The sequence below is a fragment of the Vanellus vanellus genome (genome assembly GCF_965231255.1).
Source record: "Vanellus vanellus genome assembly, chromosome: 2".
Taxonomy (NCBI): domain Eukaryota; kingdom Metazoa; phylum Chordata; class Aves; order Charadriiformes; family Charadriidae; genus Vanellus; species Vanellus vanellus.
The window spans coordinates 8409575-8428305 of NC_138906.1; the positions used below are offsets into that span (position 1 = coordinate 8409575).

At 40.9% G+C, this 18731-nt stretch overlaps 1 protein-coding gene across 1 annotated transcript in view; it reads right to left on the reverse strand.

Annotated features, from left to right (window-relative positions):
* Window positions 1-18731, reverse strand: part of KMT2C (lysine methyltransferase 2C) — a 201363-nt gene that overhangs the window by 131409 nt on the left and 51223 nt on the right. The window contains exon 3 of the mRNA XM_082498871.1: window positions 8063-8201. Within this exon, the coding sequence (XP_082354997.1) occupies window positions 8063-8201 (139 nt within the window). The remainder of the gene's footprint in view (window positions 1-8062; window positions 8202-18731) is intronic.

The window sequence follows — 18731 nt, forward strand, 5'->3', positions numbered from 1 at the left end:
AAGCTATATTTAAGCATTTGATATGCAAAGTGTTCTCCTTCCAATAGGAAACTGAATCACAGAACAACTTGAAATGTTGAAGTGGTTTGACACTATTACTCGTTTCAAAACCAACTCTGTGTATTTAATTTATGCAGCACAATTCCTTTAAAAAAAGGAGGGTGGGAAGGAGTTCGTATGAACTTCAGGTGAAGAATTTTAAAACTTTAAGTTTGCATAAAGCAATTAAACTGCATTAGACAATAATTGCTTTTCAATTTCTTCAAACCAGCACAGTTGGAGTTCTACAGCCATATAATCAACTTAATGATACTCTTCTCATTTGAAAGAAAAAAAAACATTATCCTCCAAACACCACTACAAAAACAACACATTTTACTGACATTTTAAAATTTAAAAAATAAGAACATATTTTCTTATACACCATCAATACATGTCAGCTTTAATTTAAACAAATATTTAAGCTCAGTTAGAATTCCATACACCCTAAATGCAGGAGAGGTTACCTGAATGCCAGTGTTGAATAAAATGAATTTAGAGGTCTAGTCCAAAGCCATCTAGTCAGTTCTTTGATCTCCATCTGAACTGACTCATACCCCCAAACAAAAATCCCATGTAGAATGCAACTGTGAGCATACCTGAAAGGTGACACTTCAGGCAAATTTGAGAGCTTAATCAACCTCTGAGTTGTAAAACCCAAAGGATAGAAAGTACTGTGCCCTGTATCTTCACCGTGCCTTTATGCCCAGAAAGTATCGTCTGTTCAAGCCAAATTCCCCCTCTTTGCAAATCAACATAGACCACACCCAAACTGCATAAACCTGGCAGAGGTGGCAGCACCTCTTGGGAGGCAACTTCATAGGAACAGTAAGTAGGGTCTTACTACCTGAAAACTACTGAAATTTAACATATGCCAAGTTGGTTTTAATAGCAGTTTTTCAAGAAAGTTTCCTCAAAATTGTTCAGTCCCACTAGGGAATGGAAAAACACGCTGTTCTGCATAATTCAAACTTTGTATTTTTTCTTTGGAAATACGTTTACAGAAGAGATGAAATACAACAGAGTGGGGCTCTACTCAAAACTGCTGGGTCAGATTAAAGGTTCATCCAGCCCCATATGGTCAGTGTCACAAACAGGGTAAGCAGATGCAAAGGGGATATTAAAGAGCAGAGCCAACATATGATACTGCCCATGCCTCCCAGTACTTTCAGTTCAGGGCCTCCCTCTATCAGCTGTGATTCCTATATATTCAGTAATTCCCAGTTTCCCTTTCATGAACTTGCCCAGTCTGCTCTTGACCACACATAAATTTTCAGCAATCCACAACATCCTCTGGCAAAGACTTCCACGTCACTCTAGACAGCTATCTGCTGTGCAAACAATCACCTCCTTTTATTTTGCATCTAACCCTTACTAGTTTTACTTGATGACCCTCAGTTTCTTGCATTAAAACAAACTCAACAGTCAATCTATAGGCACCCTCCCCATGCCACCTAGGATTCTGAAAGCCTCTTATCTTTCTCCTCCAATCCCTTCTACAGACTGAAGGGTCCTACCTTACTTAACTGTTCCCCATAGGAAAGCTACTTCATGTCTTTGATCAACTTTGCTGCTGCTCTGTGAAACTTTTTAAGTTTTACTATATTCATTTTTGAAGTTACAGAGACACTTCCTATAACCCTATGAAAATTAGTCCAAATTCATTTCTCCAAACGTTTCTAACCTCACCAAGAAGATCGCATGTGCTCAAGCAAAGCTTTAGCACGCCGAAGCTACAAGCCCCCAAATTCTCTTTTCATTAAGCACACTCCATTCTCTCTCAGTCCCTGTCTGCAAGAACACTCCATGTGCACCACCCTGACCCCATGAAGGAACATCTTTCTGGCGAAGGTTAGATACTCATAGGGGTCATCTCTGCAACTGCGGCTTAGGGATGCTGGGAGTCCAGATTTTGCCATTTAAATTGCCTGTACTTCCAATCAGCTGTGAAATGGAAGCGAAGGCAGGAATGACGAATGAACAGGCAAGGCACGACAGAGGGCTTGCTGTGCCAGGGAAATGGAAGGTGATGGAGAGACAGGACAATTGACTGTGAGGAATAATACAGATCACAGAGAAAGCCCAAGGAAGCAGGAGGAGAACACGGCCTCAGCTGACAAGGAAAATGAACAAGAAAATGGAGAAAGGGGTGAAAAGAAATACCATGTCACAAACACCTGTCTGGGAGCTGCTGGAGATGGAGGGAAGGAAAACGCAGATCCAGTGAAGAGCCAAAAAAGAAGAAACCACAACTGAGTGGACACTGAAACAATGAATAGAACTGATGAGCAGAGACTAGGATTAGAGAAGTACAGAATGGGAATATGATGAGAAGTCAACAACATGAAAAAGGACAAGAGTCCAACAAAGAAAGCTGGAGGCGAAAAAAAAACACAGAAGGTGTCATGTGGAAGAAATGAGAGAAGACGCTGTATTCACTCAACACTGGAACAGAACTAAAGATCCCAGACTCTCATCAGCACCTGCGATTAACATGTATCTGTGCAACCCTCTGACAAAGTGGGCATCCCATCCACTGCTGAGCTCGGTCTACACGGGACACTGTGTAACCAGTACTGCTGTCAGTCCTTCAGCATGGTCTGACGGACTGCCAGCCACGAAATCCCCGTCATGGGACGCTTCTGTCTGTCTGACTGCCATCTCTCAGAGGAAAGAAAATCTGTCCACTCAACAGACCCGACCCACCAGCGCCAGGCTTGCTGCCCATCAGTGGCAGAACAGTGCATGTAAGCAGCAGGACAGACCAAGTGGAGACACCTTGGTAGGATGGGAGAGAGACAGAGAAACTGCCTAAAAACATCTGTGAGAGGCTGAGAGTGAGACTCCAGAGACTGGGAGCACCTGCTCACACAGGGCAGGAGACATTTCAAAGTATGGTTTCTGTGGTTAGACCACTTTATGTAACAGATTAATTCAAGGAGCAAAGGACCCCGCAAGCTAAAGGCCCAGTCATGAATGTCATTGCTTACGGGTGTCAAATCCCACGAGGCACAAGTTCTACATGAGAGCATTAAACACATGATGGTCACAATGTCGACTGTTCAACCAAAGAAAAAGGCAGGATTAAGGCTGCCTGTGAAACCTTTCTTTGGCCCCGTTTGTGCAATACGCCTTCTGCGCTTCAAGAAAGATGAGGACCATCTGGAGAGAACTCAAAACAGCAAGAAGAATCAGAGCTCAAAGAGATATCATCTACAAAGAAAGTATGAACAAATTTGGGATTTCTGTTATGAGGTAAAGTATGCTGGGGAAGTAAACCGAGAGCCTTTCGCAAAAATCTATCCTTCGTTATCCCTGGCAGACGGTACAGGCAGTAATGGGATAAACCCGGAATGAGGAGAGTGTGGGTTAGATGTGAGGAAAGTGTTTCCAACAGTAAAAACAAAGAAGAGACTGGAAGGGACTGTTTAGAGAAGGTCTGGAGTTTTAATTATTGGAAGATTTAAAAGCAGTTTATGTAAGCTTCTGTCAGGAATGACAGCTGTCGACATCTGCCTTGGAAAAAGGAGGTGAACTAGATGACGTCCAAAGGTCCATTCCTGCCCGACAAATCTGAGGTAGAGTTGCTTTAACAATGATCCATCCTAAAATCCTTCTTGAGGCCATTTCCCTAGTTGATGCATGAACAGACAGGATGGACAACCAGTAAACATTTGACTATTTTCTCATTTTTCAGTGTATGCTCTCAGTCTTTACCTACTGACATTAAAATTGTGCCCTGTGAGCCACATCAGTAATTTCACTCTGGGCTAGACTGGTCATTGATATAAGGCTGAAATGTTATTTCACTATTATTAAAGAATTTATTTAATAAATACATTTAAGGAAAGCTATCTCCGCTTTGCAGATGCAGAAGTCAATCACTGTCCTCGCAGGAAGACAATGTAAATGCTTACATGGATCTAGATCTGAAAGTGTCAAACCAAAACTCTGCAATTATTTCAAGTGCCCCATTTTGTGCATAAGGTTCATTCTCTGCAGAAAGAATTCTCGTAGGAAAAAATTCATGTAAAACTACAAACTGTATCATAATACACATCCATGGAAAGAAATAAACAGTTTCAAAATTGATCTTAATACTGGTATCTCCTAAAATATGTGCTTGACTTGGCAACTTTAACAATTTTTTAAACATATTTTTAATACTAAATATTTTATCTAACTACCTCCTGCCTGAAGAGCTAGCTTCGCCTTCCATCACTGCAGTGTTATTCTGTCCAGATTATCTAATCTCTCTGCCACTACACAATTTCTTTTTCCACTGAGTGTTGCTCTGAGTGTTGCAAATTTTGTACTGCGCTTTCTTTGAAGATAAAAAAAAAAAAAAAAGAAAGAAAGAAAAAGATAAGGAACAAAGATAAAAAACTTCACTGGCACTTTTTCACAATTTTCTTTGTTCACACAATCAACAGATGTTAACCAACCTCTTCTCAATGGAATAAAGCACCCCAGCCCTCCATCTCCAGACTCCAAATTTGATCTTGGCAGCAGCAAGAAAATAAGGGGGAATAGTGCAATTGGTCTGGAATGAAAATTATGTGCTTTGTCCAATTACAAGTGAGGCAGGAAAGGAGGAAGGTGTGTTGCCAGGGCTTTTCTGTAGTTTTAGTGACACTCTGACAAGAGCAGATATTTAGCAGACCAAAATCAAAAAAGCTGTGTGAAAATCTACTTATTTTAAGAATGTTCTGTCTTCACGATCATGGCAGAAGGATGCAATTAATGCAATTTACAGTCTCTGAAAGTAGAAGGAAAGTAAAATGAATCAAAAGGTGGTTTGTTCTTCTATGAAATTGTGTTTCTAGGCCATTCTCGTTAGTTTTTAATGCTTGGAGTTGACAATGTGGGAAACAGAGGAGGAAGGTAGAAGTGGGCTCTGCTGTAAATCGCAGCCGGTTTCTGGCCGCTTGCCTGTCTCACGGGCTGCACTTCCCCTGCTCTCTGCAGGCAGCACAAACCAAGGGAGCAGATTCCTTTCGAAGAAGCTGGATGATTCCACTCAGCCATAAGTCCTGAGCTGACAGAAGCTTCTCAAAAGGCTTATAAAAAGAAAAAGGGAAAAACCAAAGGAAAAGGCTCCAAAACCCATGACGCTCATGATATATAAGAGCTGGCAGCATTACTTGTACCACTGCCAGGCTTGATAGTTTATCTGTGCTTGACGTTATTGCCCCTCCCCACATGTGGTCAATAATTCACTCATTCCTTCCCAGTATACACACACACACAAACACGTCACCCCTTCAGCCTCCCTACCCCAGAAGGGCTCAGGTATTATTTATTTTAATGGTTTTTAGCACATTGATTTCTAAGCACCAGTCCTAAATCTGTTGTTAAATTCCCCACCCCTATCCCATTGGCAGCTTATAGTTCTCTTGGACTCCCACATCCCGCTTCAGAAAGGTTCCAACCTTGACCATCTTCTCTCTCACATTTCTCTTGAACATTCTTCATTTAGCCTCAGTCCAAGAGGGATCCAGAGAAAAACAGCACACAAGCCAAGCTTTGGCTAACATCTCAGCTACTGAAATCCCCATCCTAGTTCTGATATCCTACTATGTTAAAATCGCTATTTTTTGGTATAAAATTATTTAATTATTTCATGTACAAGACTTCATTTTATGCCCTGTGTCCTGTGCTTCTCTAAATCTTTTATGATCACTACCGAACCCAAAACCCCAGAACTGTCTTATACTCAACTCTGGAAAAAGTGATGGCAAAAGTAGCTCCACCTACACCTGCCTCTACTTCTGGTGGAGGCTTGGGTTCTTTTCTGTGTTCTAGGTATTTTCTACACTGTCTGTTATAATATACTCCCAGAATTCTCCTATATCGCGCATACCTAAATTTATTTCTATATATATATATAAACATTTCCACTGGATTGAGTTACTTGTACTATAAAACAGAAACAGAAAAGCTTAGAAAAATAGGTTAACCTGATGAGTATGATGAATTTGGAAATCAGCTTCAAAACTACTTCCCCAAGTTACAGGTTTAAAGAGTTTACAGAATCATACCTTATCCTAAATCTTGATACACTTCCTCTCACCGCTAACACACACTGATGGCATTTGGTTGTGTATTTCACATGCTGTATTTTCTATGAGAACGGAGCTAAGCCACCCAGAATGCAGTCCTCCTAGCCCTGCACGGCTCAGTGGCAGTGTCAGCACACCATAGACGACGATACAGACGACTGATCTAGAAGTCGCAGACCAGAAGAAGCTTTCCTCCATTATTATAAGGACATCAATAACTTCTGCAACTAACACCAATTCTTCATCTAAGTTTGGAAGCAAAACTACCTGGGATCAGAGGAACCTATGATTCCAAATTAACTGTTTCACATCTCCTTAATGCATTTCTTTCCAAAATGTCAGAGACAAGGTCTGATAATTGTTATTTTAATTAAAAATTAACAGCACTTAGCTTTTCAATGCTTTGATCAGCCAAAGCAATGGGCCCATAACAGCCTTTCAATCTTGACTAATCGAAGTCATGGAATCATAGAATAGTTTGGGTTGGAAGGGACCCTTAAGGCCATCTAGTCCAACCCCCCTTCAGTGAGCAGGGATATCCCCAACCAGATCAGGTTGCTCAGAGCCCCATCAAACCTGACCTTGAGTGTTTTCAGGGATGGGGCATCCACCACCTCTCTGGGCAACCAAATTTCTTCCTTCTATCTAGTCTAAATGTCCCCTCTTTTAGTTTAAAGCCATTACCCTTTGTCCTACTGCAACAAGCCCTGCTAAAAAGTTTGTCCCAAAAGTCAACACTTTCAGTTGGAAGGAAGAGTAAGTTGAAGGCAAGTAAGGGCTGGTTCAGAACCATGCAGAAGTTTTTTTAGAAGACTGTTGTCCAGCTTTTAAGAAATAAATTTATGGCTAGGGAAAGTGCTGTAATCAACTGTTCATGATCAAAGCAAGAAAGTAACCTTGAGAACAAAGAGCAGATGAAACTGCACTAAAACTTTTGCAAATGATCCAAAACAGGGTCAAATAAAGAACCAAAACAGCTGTTCAGTTCAAGTGCCTCTATATATTTTCTGCAATTTAATAGCAGCTTTGGAAAATTCCATGCAGAACCGCAATTTTTTTTTTATTTCATTCAGGTATACACACAAGATCTGTTTAACAGAAATTCCCAGTAAGAACAGAAGTATCTATTCGAACCAAAGGAGTTTGTGAGCACGTAAAACACAAAAATTATATATGCAGCAAGTAACTGAAGTAATTTTTTGTGCATGGAAAATATGCTCTGTGTCAGATTAGGAGGAAGTAAAATGATGACAACAATTCTCTCCAAGTCTGTCAAAAGATAATTACACCTGTAACTGTCTGGTAACTGGCAACAGTAATCTCCTCAACAGAAGAGACCTGCTGCTGGGTTAAAAGCTGTTCCAGGGCATCAACAGAGAAGCTCTGCTAGAACTCTGTGATACTGTTTCAACAGTGATGGCAGACAGTGTGCTTTGGTTTCCCTCAAATAATACAACTACTACTTTTACTGCTATGGGGGTTAATTTATACTGATGACAAGTTAAAAAAAAAAAAACCACCCTAAATGTTATTTTCTGTATTATAAATTCTGAAATATGGAAGAAGACAGTAGAAATGACACGAGATTTGTTTTACTTTGTTCCTGAAAATATAGACATACAAGCTGAAACTTCAGAAATAACTTGATATGGATTTGCTAATACCCCCTTTTCTTAGTAGGAAAGCTTCATTAATCACGTTTTTTCTTGTATCACTTATGTCTGTTTTAATTTAAACAGCTAATATGCTGTAATTCAAGGGTTTACCGGTGTAGTCTGAGGACAACACTCAAGGAATGTGCTTTTCACCTTGATCTCCCCATACGCCAATTAAGCCATCAGTCTCGAGCACAGGCTGCCGTTGCCGGCACTTCAAAGCACCGGTAGCACGCCCCAAGCCTGCGCCCCAAGCACTGCGCACCCCACTACCCGACTCCCAGCCCTGCCTCCTCGCTCACTAACCTGGTTTTAGCTTCCACACCCACGGAGGCAGTGGAGCTCGCAGACTCCTCCGATACCGAGCGCTGAAGGACTGGTGTTAGCTGCTTGGTGCTGTCCGCTTCCGTCTGGGCATCCTCTTCTGCAGATTGCTCTTTGACTTCTGTTTACAAAATAAGTATAATGGTTATTTATTTGTTATTTTATTTATTTATGTAGACTATAAAAACAGCTGTAAGCTTTCCCTTGTGCTGCAAACATCCATTTTATTTATAGATAGATTAACCCACGTACCTATGTTCTCAGACACAATAATTACAAGTCGGAAAATATTGTGCTTCACATCCAGCTAAAACATGAAAGTGAATGCTTACAGAGTTATTTCCATAACACAGCCTACCGCTGTGAACTAAATAAGTGCTGAGGAACAGGGCAGGGGGAGCACTCTTGAACGACAACCTTTTCATACAAGGTTGCAGTTTTAGACCATCTCATTCTCTCCAAATTTCCTCTTCTGCACCTGCTCTCTCATCCCTGAACAAACATCAGGGTGAGCACACTCATTTGGGGTATAATAATCCTTTTTTCCTCCCAGATTAGCTTTAGCTTTGCTCAGCTCCCTGCACTAGTTCATTCCCGATTACACTAACTCTACACTGGCACAGGGTCGAGGAGGTGAAGGAAGGAAGGACACAGTTTATGCCAGCTTAAAGTTCATTCCGAACTGTAGGAATATAAGCATTTTTTGCAGTATTCTGTCACTTTAAATTAGTTGTTCAACAGAAATATATACATCTACAGCTGACAATGCTTCCACTTGCCTAGAAAGTTTGATTCTGCTCAGAAACATGAATCACCAAGTTGCTACTGTCCGTGCAAGTTAAATCCTATTCATAGAATCATAGGGTTGGAAGGGACCTCTGGAGATCATCTATTCCCATTTGGTTCCCTTCTCTGCACAGAGTGAGTCAGGGATTTGCCAGGAGGACACGGCAACGCACCGCCCTGACTGCATCAGAATGCACAGGAACAAGGGTCAAGGCTGGAGAGCAGTAAAATTTGGTATTTCCACACTCCTCCATACTTCGATTTTGAAATCCGGATAACATAGAAACCACAGGACTCCAGCAGACGTTCTTTGGCATTTCTGGCTTAAGACAGTACTGCCTCCTCCTGTCGGTGTCCGTGGCTGCTACCTCTGTCCCCACAGCAGGGCCAGACCAAGGACCCGGGTCCAGCCACCGTCCAGCACACCGCCTAAAGCTTCCAGTGAGCCCGGCTTCGAGCTAAGAGGCCAATACATACAGCTCTTTCAAAGAAAGCCAGCTAGAGCGAAGCAACAGATTCTTTAGAAGATTAAAGCAGAAGATACGTTAACTTTAAAAAAAAAAAAATACACATGTCAAAATATAATCAAATATCGCAAAGGACAAATGATTCAAGTGAGAAATGGATGGGTAGAAGAATCTGCAGCATGGGTAGGCGTACACAAAAACCTGCTACAAGCTTTAATCTTATTTGTAAGAACAATAAAATCCTCAGAACATAGAACTGCACAGCTTGGCCTGTAATACTAGAGTAATATGTCCGCTAAGGCGCATCGAGAAGGGGAAACCTTCCTTGTTTGATGTACAGAGATTGAAGTAAAATTATTCTTTAACCTGGAGTGAACTCATTTAGGAAGACAATGTGTAACATTTAAAACCCTCAATGAAGGCATCTAAAACGTACTGAAGAGAACCACAAAAATAAGAAAAAAAGAGTAAGAAATTCCTGTTCATGACTGGGTGTGCCAGATATTTATTTAAAGCTGGTGTAAACTGGAATTGCTTTACCTATTTCAGTTAAGCTACTCAGTAACATACATCTGAAACATCCAAAAATGACTACCTGTCCGAAAGCCAAATGGCTCATGTTAAACCAAATCCACCAGCGTGTCCTAGGGAAAAAAAAAAATGCTGGACAATCATTTGACACTAAATAAATATCCTGTTGGGAATGCATCCCTTGTAACAGTAAATGGCTCTGTACAGAAAAACAAACAAAAAAAAAGGCAAAACAAAACCAACCCAAACTCCACACCCTTAGTTTTTGGCACATCTGAACAAACAATTCCTGCAATCATTCCTGGATGAGGATTCCTAAACAGACAGCGTCCAGCGGAGCCATTCATAACAGTCCGCAGTGAGTTTCCAAAGTATGTTGGATCTGAAGGGTAATTTTGTGCAAGTAACCCCGAAATGTCTACGTACAGCCTCAATGAAGAGTACAAACCAAACAGACCTGCAAGACAGGCAGACGCCAAACCGCTACAAACAAAACCCACAGCACAGCCCAGCACAAGCACGCATGGGGTGCTCGAGGAAGACCACCAGAAATGGTGGTCTGATCCATCTTGGCGACTTTATTTAACCTAGTTTTTTAACTTTGCAAAAGGAACTCTGCTTTATTGCGTGCCTGCAGAAACTTTCAAGTACGCAAAAGCCGTTTACTCTTTGCCAGCTTTCATCCCATTATACATCAGTGGGCAGCCATTGCGCTGGAAAGGCAAAGTTCACGGGCACTAACTCAAGAACTCTGGACTGCGTGAGAAGACACAGATTGTTTCACTACACACGACGACTATATGAGCTTACATCCTTATGGTGCTTTTCCCCCTGCTGTTTGCTTCCCTAGAAAAGAAGGGACCCAAATTATACTAAATGAGACAAACAACATCTCAACTGCTGTCTCTGCAAGAAACCAAACTGTGTCTCAATATGCTGTTGGAAGACTGAAAACACGGTGCTCACCAAACAGAATGAAAATAGCGTTTATGTTAGTTGTACGTGCCGTACTTCAACTTTGTGAAAGGTTTCCAACAGAAGATTAAGGAAGAACAGAAGTAACGCATTTTGTCAGTTAAACTCCTAGGAGATGGGAGTCCGGCACTGGCATGGCAAAGGGACAGCAGATACCCTCATCGCTGCCTCAGAGATGTTCTTGGCAGCATCTGGCACAATACATTAACTGCTTCTCACTGTACTTAATGAACTTTCATCAGATTTGGTTATGGCAGCCTACTTTGAAGCTTCTGGGAATGTAGGAACCAGAAATGATTAATAAATGTAAAGCTCATTTGCAGATTCATATATAAGGCTTTATTTTGCATCCTATTTTCATGACTGTTTCTGTCACAATGAAAGTTGTGCCCGCACATAACGAGTTTGTGAGGGAACTAAAAATTAAAAAAGCTAATTGCACAATTCCCAAATGTCAATGTTCTTTCTTTTACGTCACTACCCTTTACTAAAACAGCGGGAAAATAGTAGGAAACATAGCATTTAAAAATCATTATTTGAAGACAATGACATCGATAGTTCTTCCCCAGCTGACTGGTGAGGACATGAAGGCCTTCTTTTCTTATTAAGGTTAAAAAAAAAATCCTCAAAAGTACAAGCAGTAAAGTTCCTACCCACATTAGCCACCAAAAGGGGCGAGACTTCCATACGCTTTACAACCTGGTGACATTCACAGAGCCACAGAACGGTTGAGGCTGGAGAGCAACCCCCAAGCTCGAGCAGGGCCACCCAGAGCCGGCTGCCCAGGACTATCCCCACACGGCTTTTGAGCATCTCCAAGGACAGAGATACAAAATAGTAGCCCAAAGAAAAATAAAAAAAAATAAAAATAAAAAGCCTGACATAGACAGGGGACAGATAGGCAGGAAAATCACGAGGATGAGTAAGATTGACAACACGTGCATTAAATTTGTCTTTTAATTAACACTTTCATCACATTTGCTTAAGTAAGATGTATACATTGGGCTTTGGTTTGACAAAGACAAGTCCTTTGGTTTTACAATACTGAAGAAGCCATTTGAAATTTTTCAAATGAGGAAAAAAAAAACTCTCTGCAAAGGTTCTGTACTTTATGCATTCAAAAATGTCTTCTCTTAATAATTTTTTAATTCCTCTTTCTAGAGCAAAACGCAGTGAATACTGAAAGGCAACAACAAACACCACATAGTCTCAGTCGATTACGGGGATTACCCACTTTCCTAATACTAGTTGGTCTCTTACTAGGTGGTTACTTAGGGGTCTTCTACAGGGATTTGTAACATTCAGAGTAACAACTGTGTCGACAATTTCCTCTTTTCCTGCTCTATCTTCAGCCACGCGGGGAAGGGGCTTCTAAGGCACAGACACGTACGGGACACGTAGCTGCACTGGTGCGAGCCCTGTTCTTCGGAAGCCCACCTGCGGCAGTGGTTCTCTTGCAGACCATCACGTGCATGCTTGTGGGAAGGAGAAGACTGGTGATGGCTGGAATTTTATTCCATGATTTCTTTGGGGATGTGATGAAGAAAGAGTGACGAAGCAACACCAGCTAAAGTTCTAAACTGCTCTTTTGTTACAAACAGACCTTTTCTGTTTTCTAGTAATCACAGGACACTATTCCACAAACCAACTGAGTTAACCTACAGCAAGATAAGGGGATAAGTGTGGGGGCTCTGCTATGTCAATCAGGCAAAGAAAAGACACCAGCATATCCAAAATTTATTTTTAAAAAGTTAGAAACTACTTTCCAAGTCAAAACCTGGATGTACTAAGAGTTCTGCCACAAAAAAAAACAACCCTCCTTTAAGATCTTATAATATTCAATACATAGTGACATTAAAAAAAAATATATATCAAAACAGCTGTTATAAACATAAATATTGTACGGCTGTTTAGATGCAACGAGTTGACTGTTTACTGGTTGGGACTCTACTGCCAGACCTACTGCTAATTTGGCAGACAACGAAGCAAGTGTCATGAGCTTCCAAAACTTTCAGTAAGAACAAAAAGTATTGCAGGCTGGAAAATACCAGGATTGCCAAACACAGCAGGGACATTCCAGGGGTCTCGACTGTTGCTTACCGAGAGGTTCAGCAGGAGGGAATAACAACCCTTTAACCAGCAGATGCAATTGTTAATTTTGCACAAGGAAGCGGGTAGTGCTGTGTCAGAAAACAGCTAACGGGCCAAGGTGTTTCTACACAGCCTCCTGGGGGTCTACAGAACTACAAACGCCACCCAAATGCTCCAGCTTCTGGTAGCTTGAATGGATGAAGAAACCAGGTCAGTGTAGCAACAATATGAAAAGCCATTTTAACAAGGGAATGTAAATTATGAATTTTAAATGCCGATCTGGTACTATAATTACCAAGTTTCACTCGCTGTCCCAACAAGTTTCCACTACTCAGAGTTCACAACCCCGTTACTGTTCACGACACAATTTAGTAGAAAGATCACCTCTCCTGGTAGTGCCTGAGAAACTCAGGCTGCCACGCACAGCAACTATTTACGCGCAGAAATCTGTCACATACTATAACATCGCACGTGTAGGTTTTAGCAGCAGAGCGCAGGGGAACAGACACGTGGTGGCCAGCGGGTAGATGACCCGCAACCCTTCCAGAGAGCAGCCAGCCAAGCCGGGGCATACTGAAAGCCACGCAGAGGGTCATGCCTGCTAATAGCTGCCACCGTGACTTGGGCTGCTCTGAGTTTGTAGCCCCGTGTCCTTGCCTGCTAAAAACACAGCCATGGGAGAGAGAGGGGGGAAAAAGGCATACTGAAGTTTGAGTGTGATGGTAATAACCACATGTACCCACCGTTTCTCCACAGACAGAGGCATACTTTCTTCATCTTAAGTCAACATTGTAAAATTTTATTCACAATAATAAACAGCAAAATGTACCACCGTATCAAAAGTGGTTTGTTAGGGTTTTTTTGCAAGTGCTGCACATGTTGTATTTTCTTTTAAAACCACCACTTATCTATTTTTTTCCCACCTGAAGGACATTGCAGTGATTTACTTAGTGACAGCTGTTATACAGATGAGAAGAAAGCCTGCAGTTACTCTTTTTTGTACATTTCAGCGTGTATTTTGATACTTTTCATTCAAATAGAACTCCTATTTATTAAATACATTTTATACAGAAAATAATTTTCTGCAAATTTTGTAATGGTTATAAAATAAAGTTAAGGTTTCCAATGTAGGATCATTTAGGGAGTTAATGTGAAGTCCAACGCAAAACCAACTGGCCGGGCAATGTCACTGGGTCTAAAAATAACATTACTAATGACAATAACACAGACAAGGAGCTATAGGTTGGCAAAATCACACCGATTCTTTCGCCTATTATAAATTCTAAAGCCTCCAGACACCATGGGGAGGTAAGGGTCTGTTATTAAGTACTAATTTATTTTAAGAATTGGTTGACACGGTACAGATTGTAAACAGAATACCCGATGGATTTACAATGAGTTTCCCAAGAGACTCAGCAGTTCAAATAAACTTATTTTACTGCACTTCTCCCAGATCAGAGTCTGAATCTCAACATTTTATTGTGAGACAAAGACAGGAAGGATTACAGATTCTAGGAGGAGTTGGATATTTTGCAAGTGTTCTCAAAAAAAAAAAAAAAAAGAGGGAATAATCAAAGAATTAACACACAGAATTCAGTCTTGGTCAACTTAAATGCAGAACAAAGAAAATACCAAGCACAGAAACTCACTGAAACTAATAGAAGGTGGGGAGAAGAAGCAGAAGCCAAGTCTTCACTAATTGCGAAGGGGCACCAAGTCTACAGAAAGCTTACCAGGAGGTATTTGTTTAATTATTGCTTTCTTCTTGATTAGCAGTTTTGTATTTGCACACACATGTGCACACAAAGCCACGTGCTATCCAGACTTCTGTGGTTTGTCTTTTTTTTCCGTTACAGAGACTCACTCATCAGAAGAAAACTACTCTTACACAGAGGAGCAACAGAAGAGGACCTACAGGAGAACATAATATTCTACAACAGTAGAATTTTGTAAGTAAGTATTTGTACTGATAGCTAGAAAGGTGGAAGGTGTTGATGGCCACCTGGTCTTGACAGGACCAGAGACCAGGGGCACAAAGTGAAACACAGGTTCCTTCTGAACATCTGTAAGAGACAACTTGTAACATCAGGAAACTCTTTTCTAATGTGAAGGTGACAAAGCGCTGGCACAGGTTGCCCAGGGAGGTTGTGGACTCTCCCATCCTTGGAGATCCTCAAAAGCTGTCTGGACACGATCCTGGACAATCAGCTCTAGGTGGCCCTGCTTGAGCAGAGGACTGGACCAGATGATCCCCAGATGTCCCAGCCAACCTCAACCATGCTACAACACTGTAGGTACTAAAATGATGGGAAGGATGGGTAAGCTCAACATCGGTTGGATAGAGAAATACCAGTGCAACATCACTGGGGGAAGCGCAGTGAAGAAAAATGAAGGAACAGACAGCTGGAAAGACCAATATGAAGCTGAGAAGCAAAACTGTCCTCAAGGGAGCAGCCAGGAAATCAGCAAGAGAGACAGGGCTGCTGGGTAAAGGAAAGGAGTCTGTCCTGAGGTCTACAAGAAGCTGAGTGTCTATTGATTCAGTAGAAACTGTTGCCAGCACCATTTTTAAGGAAAAAGTTGACTTAGCTCCAAACAGATCTTTATTCCAAATTCCAAAATGTCCTTTCTCCAGTTCCAAATCCCTCCTCTCTTTCCATCCTTCAAGAATTCTATGCTCATTTATACCAAAGCGAACATAGAACTTGGCAGAAAACGGGCAGGGCTCAGAAATCACTGGAGTTGGCGCCGATAATAACCCACACTGAAATGATCAAAGCAGCACACATCTTACCCTGCTTCGCTTCCATCCTGCCTCTTTTTCCATGAGATTACAGAATTTTGTTAAGGGTAGTAACTTGTTTCCCAAACTACAATTAAAATTGTCGTGCCTTAACATTACAAAAGAGCCACTTCAGGAAGAATTTTTGCCTTTTTTTTTTGTTGTTTTTTTTTTTTTTCTTCCTTGAACAAACATTTTTTTCAATATTACAAATGGAAATAATGTATAATGTTTAGTACTCACATCCCGCCTTGCTTTTTTCCCCATAAAAGATTTGACAGCTAGAATACACCTCTTTATTCTAGGTGGGATTAAATGGGGCATTCCCTTTTCCCCCCTCTTTCTCATTCCGCCTGCATTGCTCTGTTCCCTAAAAGTAGAGCTTATTATACTGAATACAACGTTAATAACATGGACTTCTCTCATTTTATAAAAATTAATTAATTCACAAAAGGGCACCAGTAATGCTAGACTCCATAAATAAAACAAAATGAAACAACCTCCCAAACCCAAACAAACAAGAAATAAAAACCTCACAGTGAAAGAATTCCTGATTATTCTCAACACATGAGGCAAACAATGGAAAAGAAGCTAGAAATATGGAGACTCAAAAGATGTCAGAAGTTGCACATCAAGATGTTACAATGATCTCGTTTCAAGTTTTGTAATATTACTACATTGTGTTTTGGTTTGCCAACTACTACAGCAAATTGTCGGCAAGTCCACTGTTTGCAAGAAAACAAAATAAAAGACCTTTTTAGTCAAAGTAGAAATTCATAAACTAGAACACAAATATACTTAAATTTGATTAACACAGTTTCACATGAAGCAACAGACTGGGATTATTCCTTCTCCCCATACTTTATTATGAACACAGATAAGCACTTAGAGTAAGTTTTAGAGGCAGCAGCCTTTTCAATTAATATGATTAAACCTCTATCAAGTCACATGGTGTTCAACTTTTACAATAACGTAATCACAATCCTGTCCCCACCAAATTGCTCAAGACGATAATGCTCTTTCAAGTCTATACTGGTTCCCCCTGTAAGAATGGGGTTTCAGACCTATTTATTTTTACTAGGCTTCTCTTCACTTAAGAGTACAGTTTGCAAAACTACCTTGGGCTCAGCACCACAGTGATGGTGCATCGCTTCCAGCAGCAGACCCAGCGGAGTCTTAGTCTACCGGGATCTCTCGCACTGTGCTCCACTGCCGCCTGTACCTTTAGAAAGGAGCCTCAGCCCTCTGTGACAGCCAGGATGATTTTGATGAAGGATAATGGAGAGACTTAGCTACATGCACTCTTGGAGTCTTAAAAATAATCATCTCTGTCCCTCTCTCCTCCAAAATAAAAACTGCTCTCAGATCTCTGTTGAGAAACTTTGTTAATAATGACGTGTAAAGACAAAAAAATACAGCTATCACCAAATTCCCTACATAGTAGTGTACCAGTAGTAGTTAAGGTTGAATTTCTTTTTGGTTTATGGTGTGGGTTTTTTTAAATGTATTTAAAATTTACAAAACTTACCAATTATAATCACACTTTCTGTCCCCTCTGCCAATTTTCATAAGACTGTTTCTAGCACATGGGATAGGAAGAGTAATAAATGGAATACAGGACACAATTAGAACTAGCTTTCCTTTCCCCTACTCTGTTTTTCTAGCGACAATTACTTGCTACAGCTTTTTCACTTTCAACTTTAATAATTGGTAATTACCTAGTTGCAGAGGCTGGAAAAGACCATTCAAGTTCACTACCATCAGCAGCTTATTAACAGGGGCAGAAAAACAACGGACAGAATAAAACGATGAAACATCCTTTTATTAAGCTTTAATCTAGACTCCCTCCACAAACCATTAACGACACTTAAATTCAACACAAGTTGTGACTAAACACTCATGACGCTTCCCAAAGCCTAGAGTCTCGAGTACAAAGCCTTCTCAACATCATTCACCATCCAGCAAGTAAGAAGCAAGAGACCAGCATACACCGTCAAACCTCATCCTCCATCCACTTGAGAATTTCAGCCTCCTCTTTTATGGCTTTTACCACTGCAACCATATTCCTGTATGGCCTCTATAAAATGCTGCTGCAAAAATAGCTCTTTTGAGGTCCTCTGCTTGTTCTCCCTACAGATCTACATTAAGGACAGATTATTCTCTTCAGTGCCTTCCCAATCCTACCTCCTTTACTTAGCAGCTGTAAGAGTAATTCAACAACTCCCTCAACTCAGCCGGCATCTCCATGCAACTGCCGCCCTGACCACCAGTTCTGCTGGTAAGCGTCTCTGAGCTTCCTCCCGCTTTGCTCATTACACATAATAGGGCCACCTAATTAAATTTATAAACCCTTATGTCTCGAGGCATTTTTAAGGCTTATTTCTGTCAAACCAACAAACTTCCCGCCAATTGGCCACGGCACCGTCCTTCCTGGCAGGTTTCATCCTTCTACGCATATTCAGTCCCTGGTTAAACACTGGCAAATGGCTACAGACATGTGCCTGGCAAAGAGATGACAGTTCTTCACCATGGCCTTTATCTTGCGTGTTAGCTCATCTGCTTGTCTCGTTAGACTCTTAACCTGCCAGAACAGAAATCACAAACTGTTACAACGGTACTTCGTCCGGTACAAAGAGACCCCTCCGGTAACTGAAGCTTTTTCGGTACTATCACAACAAATATTTACAAAAGCAAGAAGAGGTATTTATCTTGTTTCCTAAACAGCAGCAGGAAGCATTAACATTTGGTTATCCCTCTGGTATATAACCTACTGTAATTAGCTGAAGACACAGGTCAATAAGTAATACTGTATTTTGGCAGGTATTCTAAAAATAGCAGCTACTGCTTCAGAGCTTTCATTTTTGTTAGATACAGACTTGCAAAACCAGAAAAAGAGCCTCTACATAAGAACACTACGAAAGCATTCCCATTAGACTATTTAAAAACAGTAAGTTCAAATAGCTTTAATTAATACGTTTAAATAGTATAGGGTTGGGTTTTTTCTTTTGTATCTGCCCAA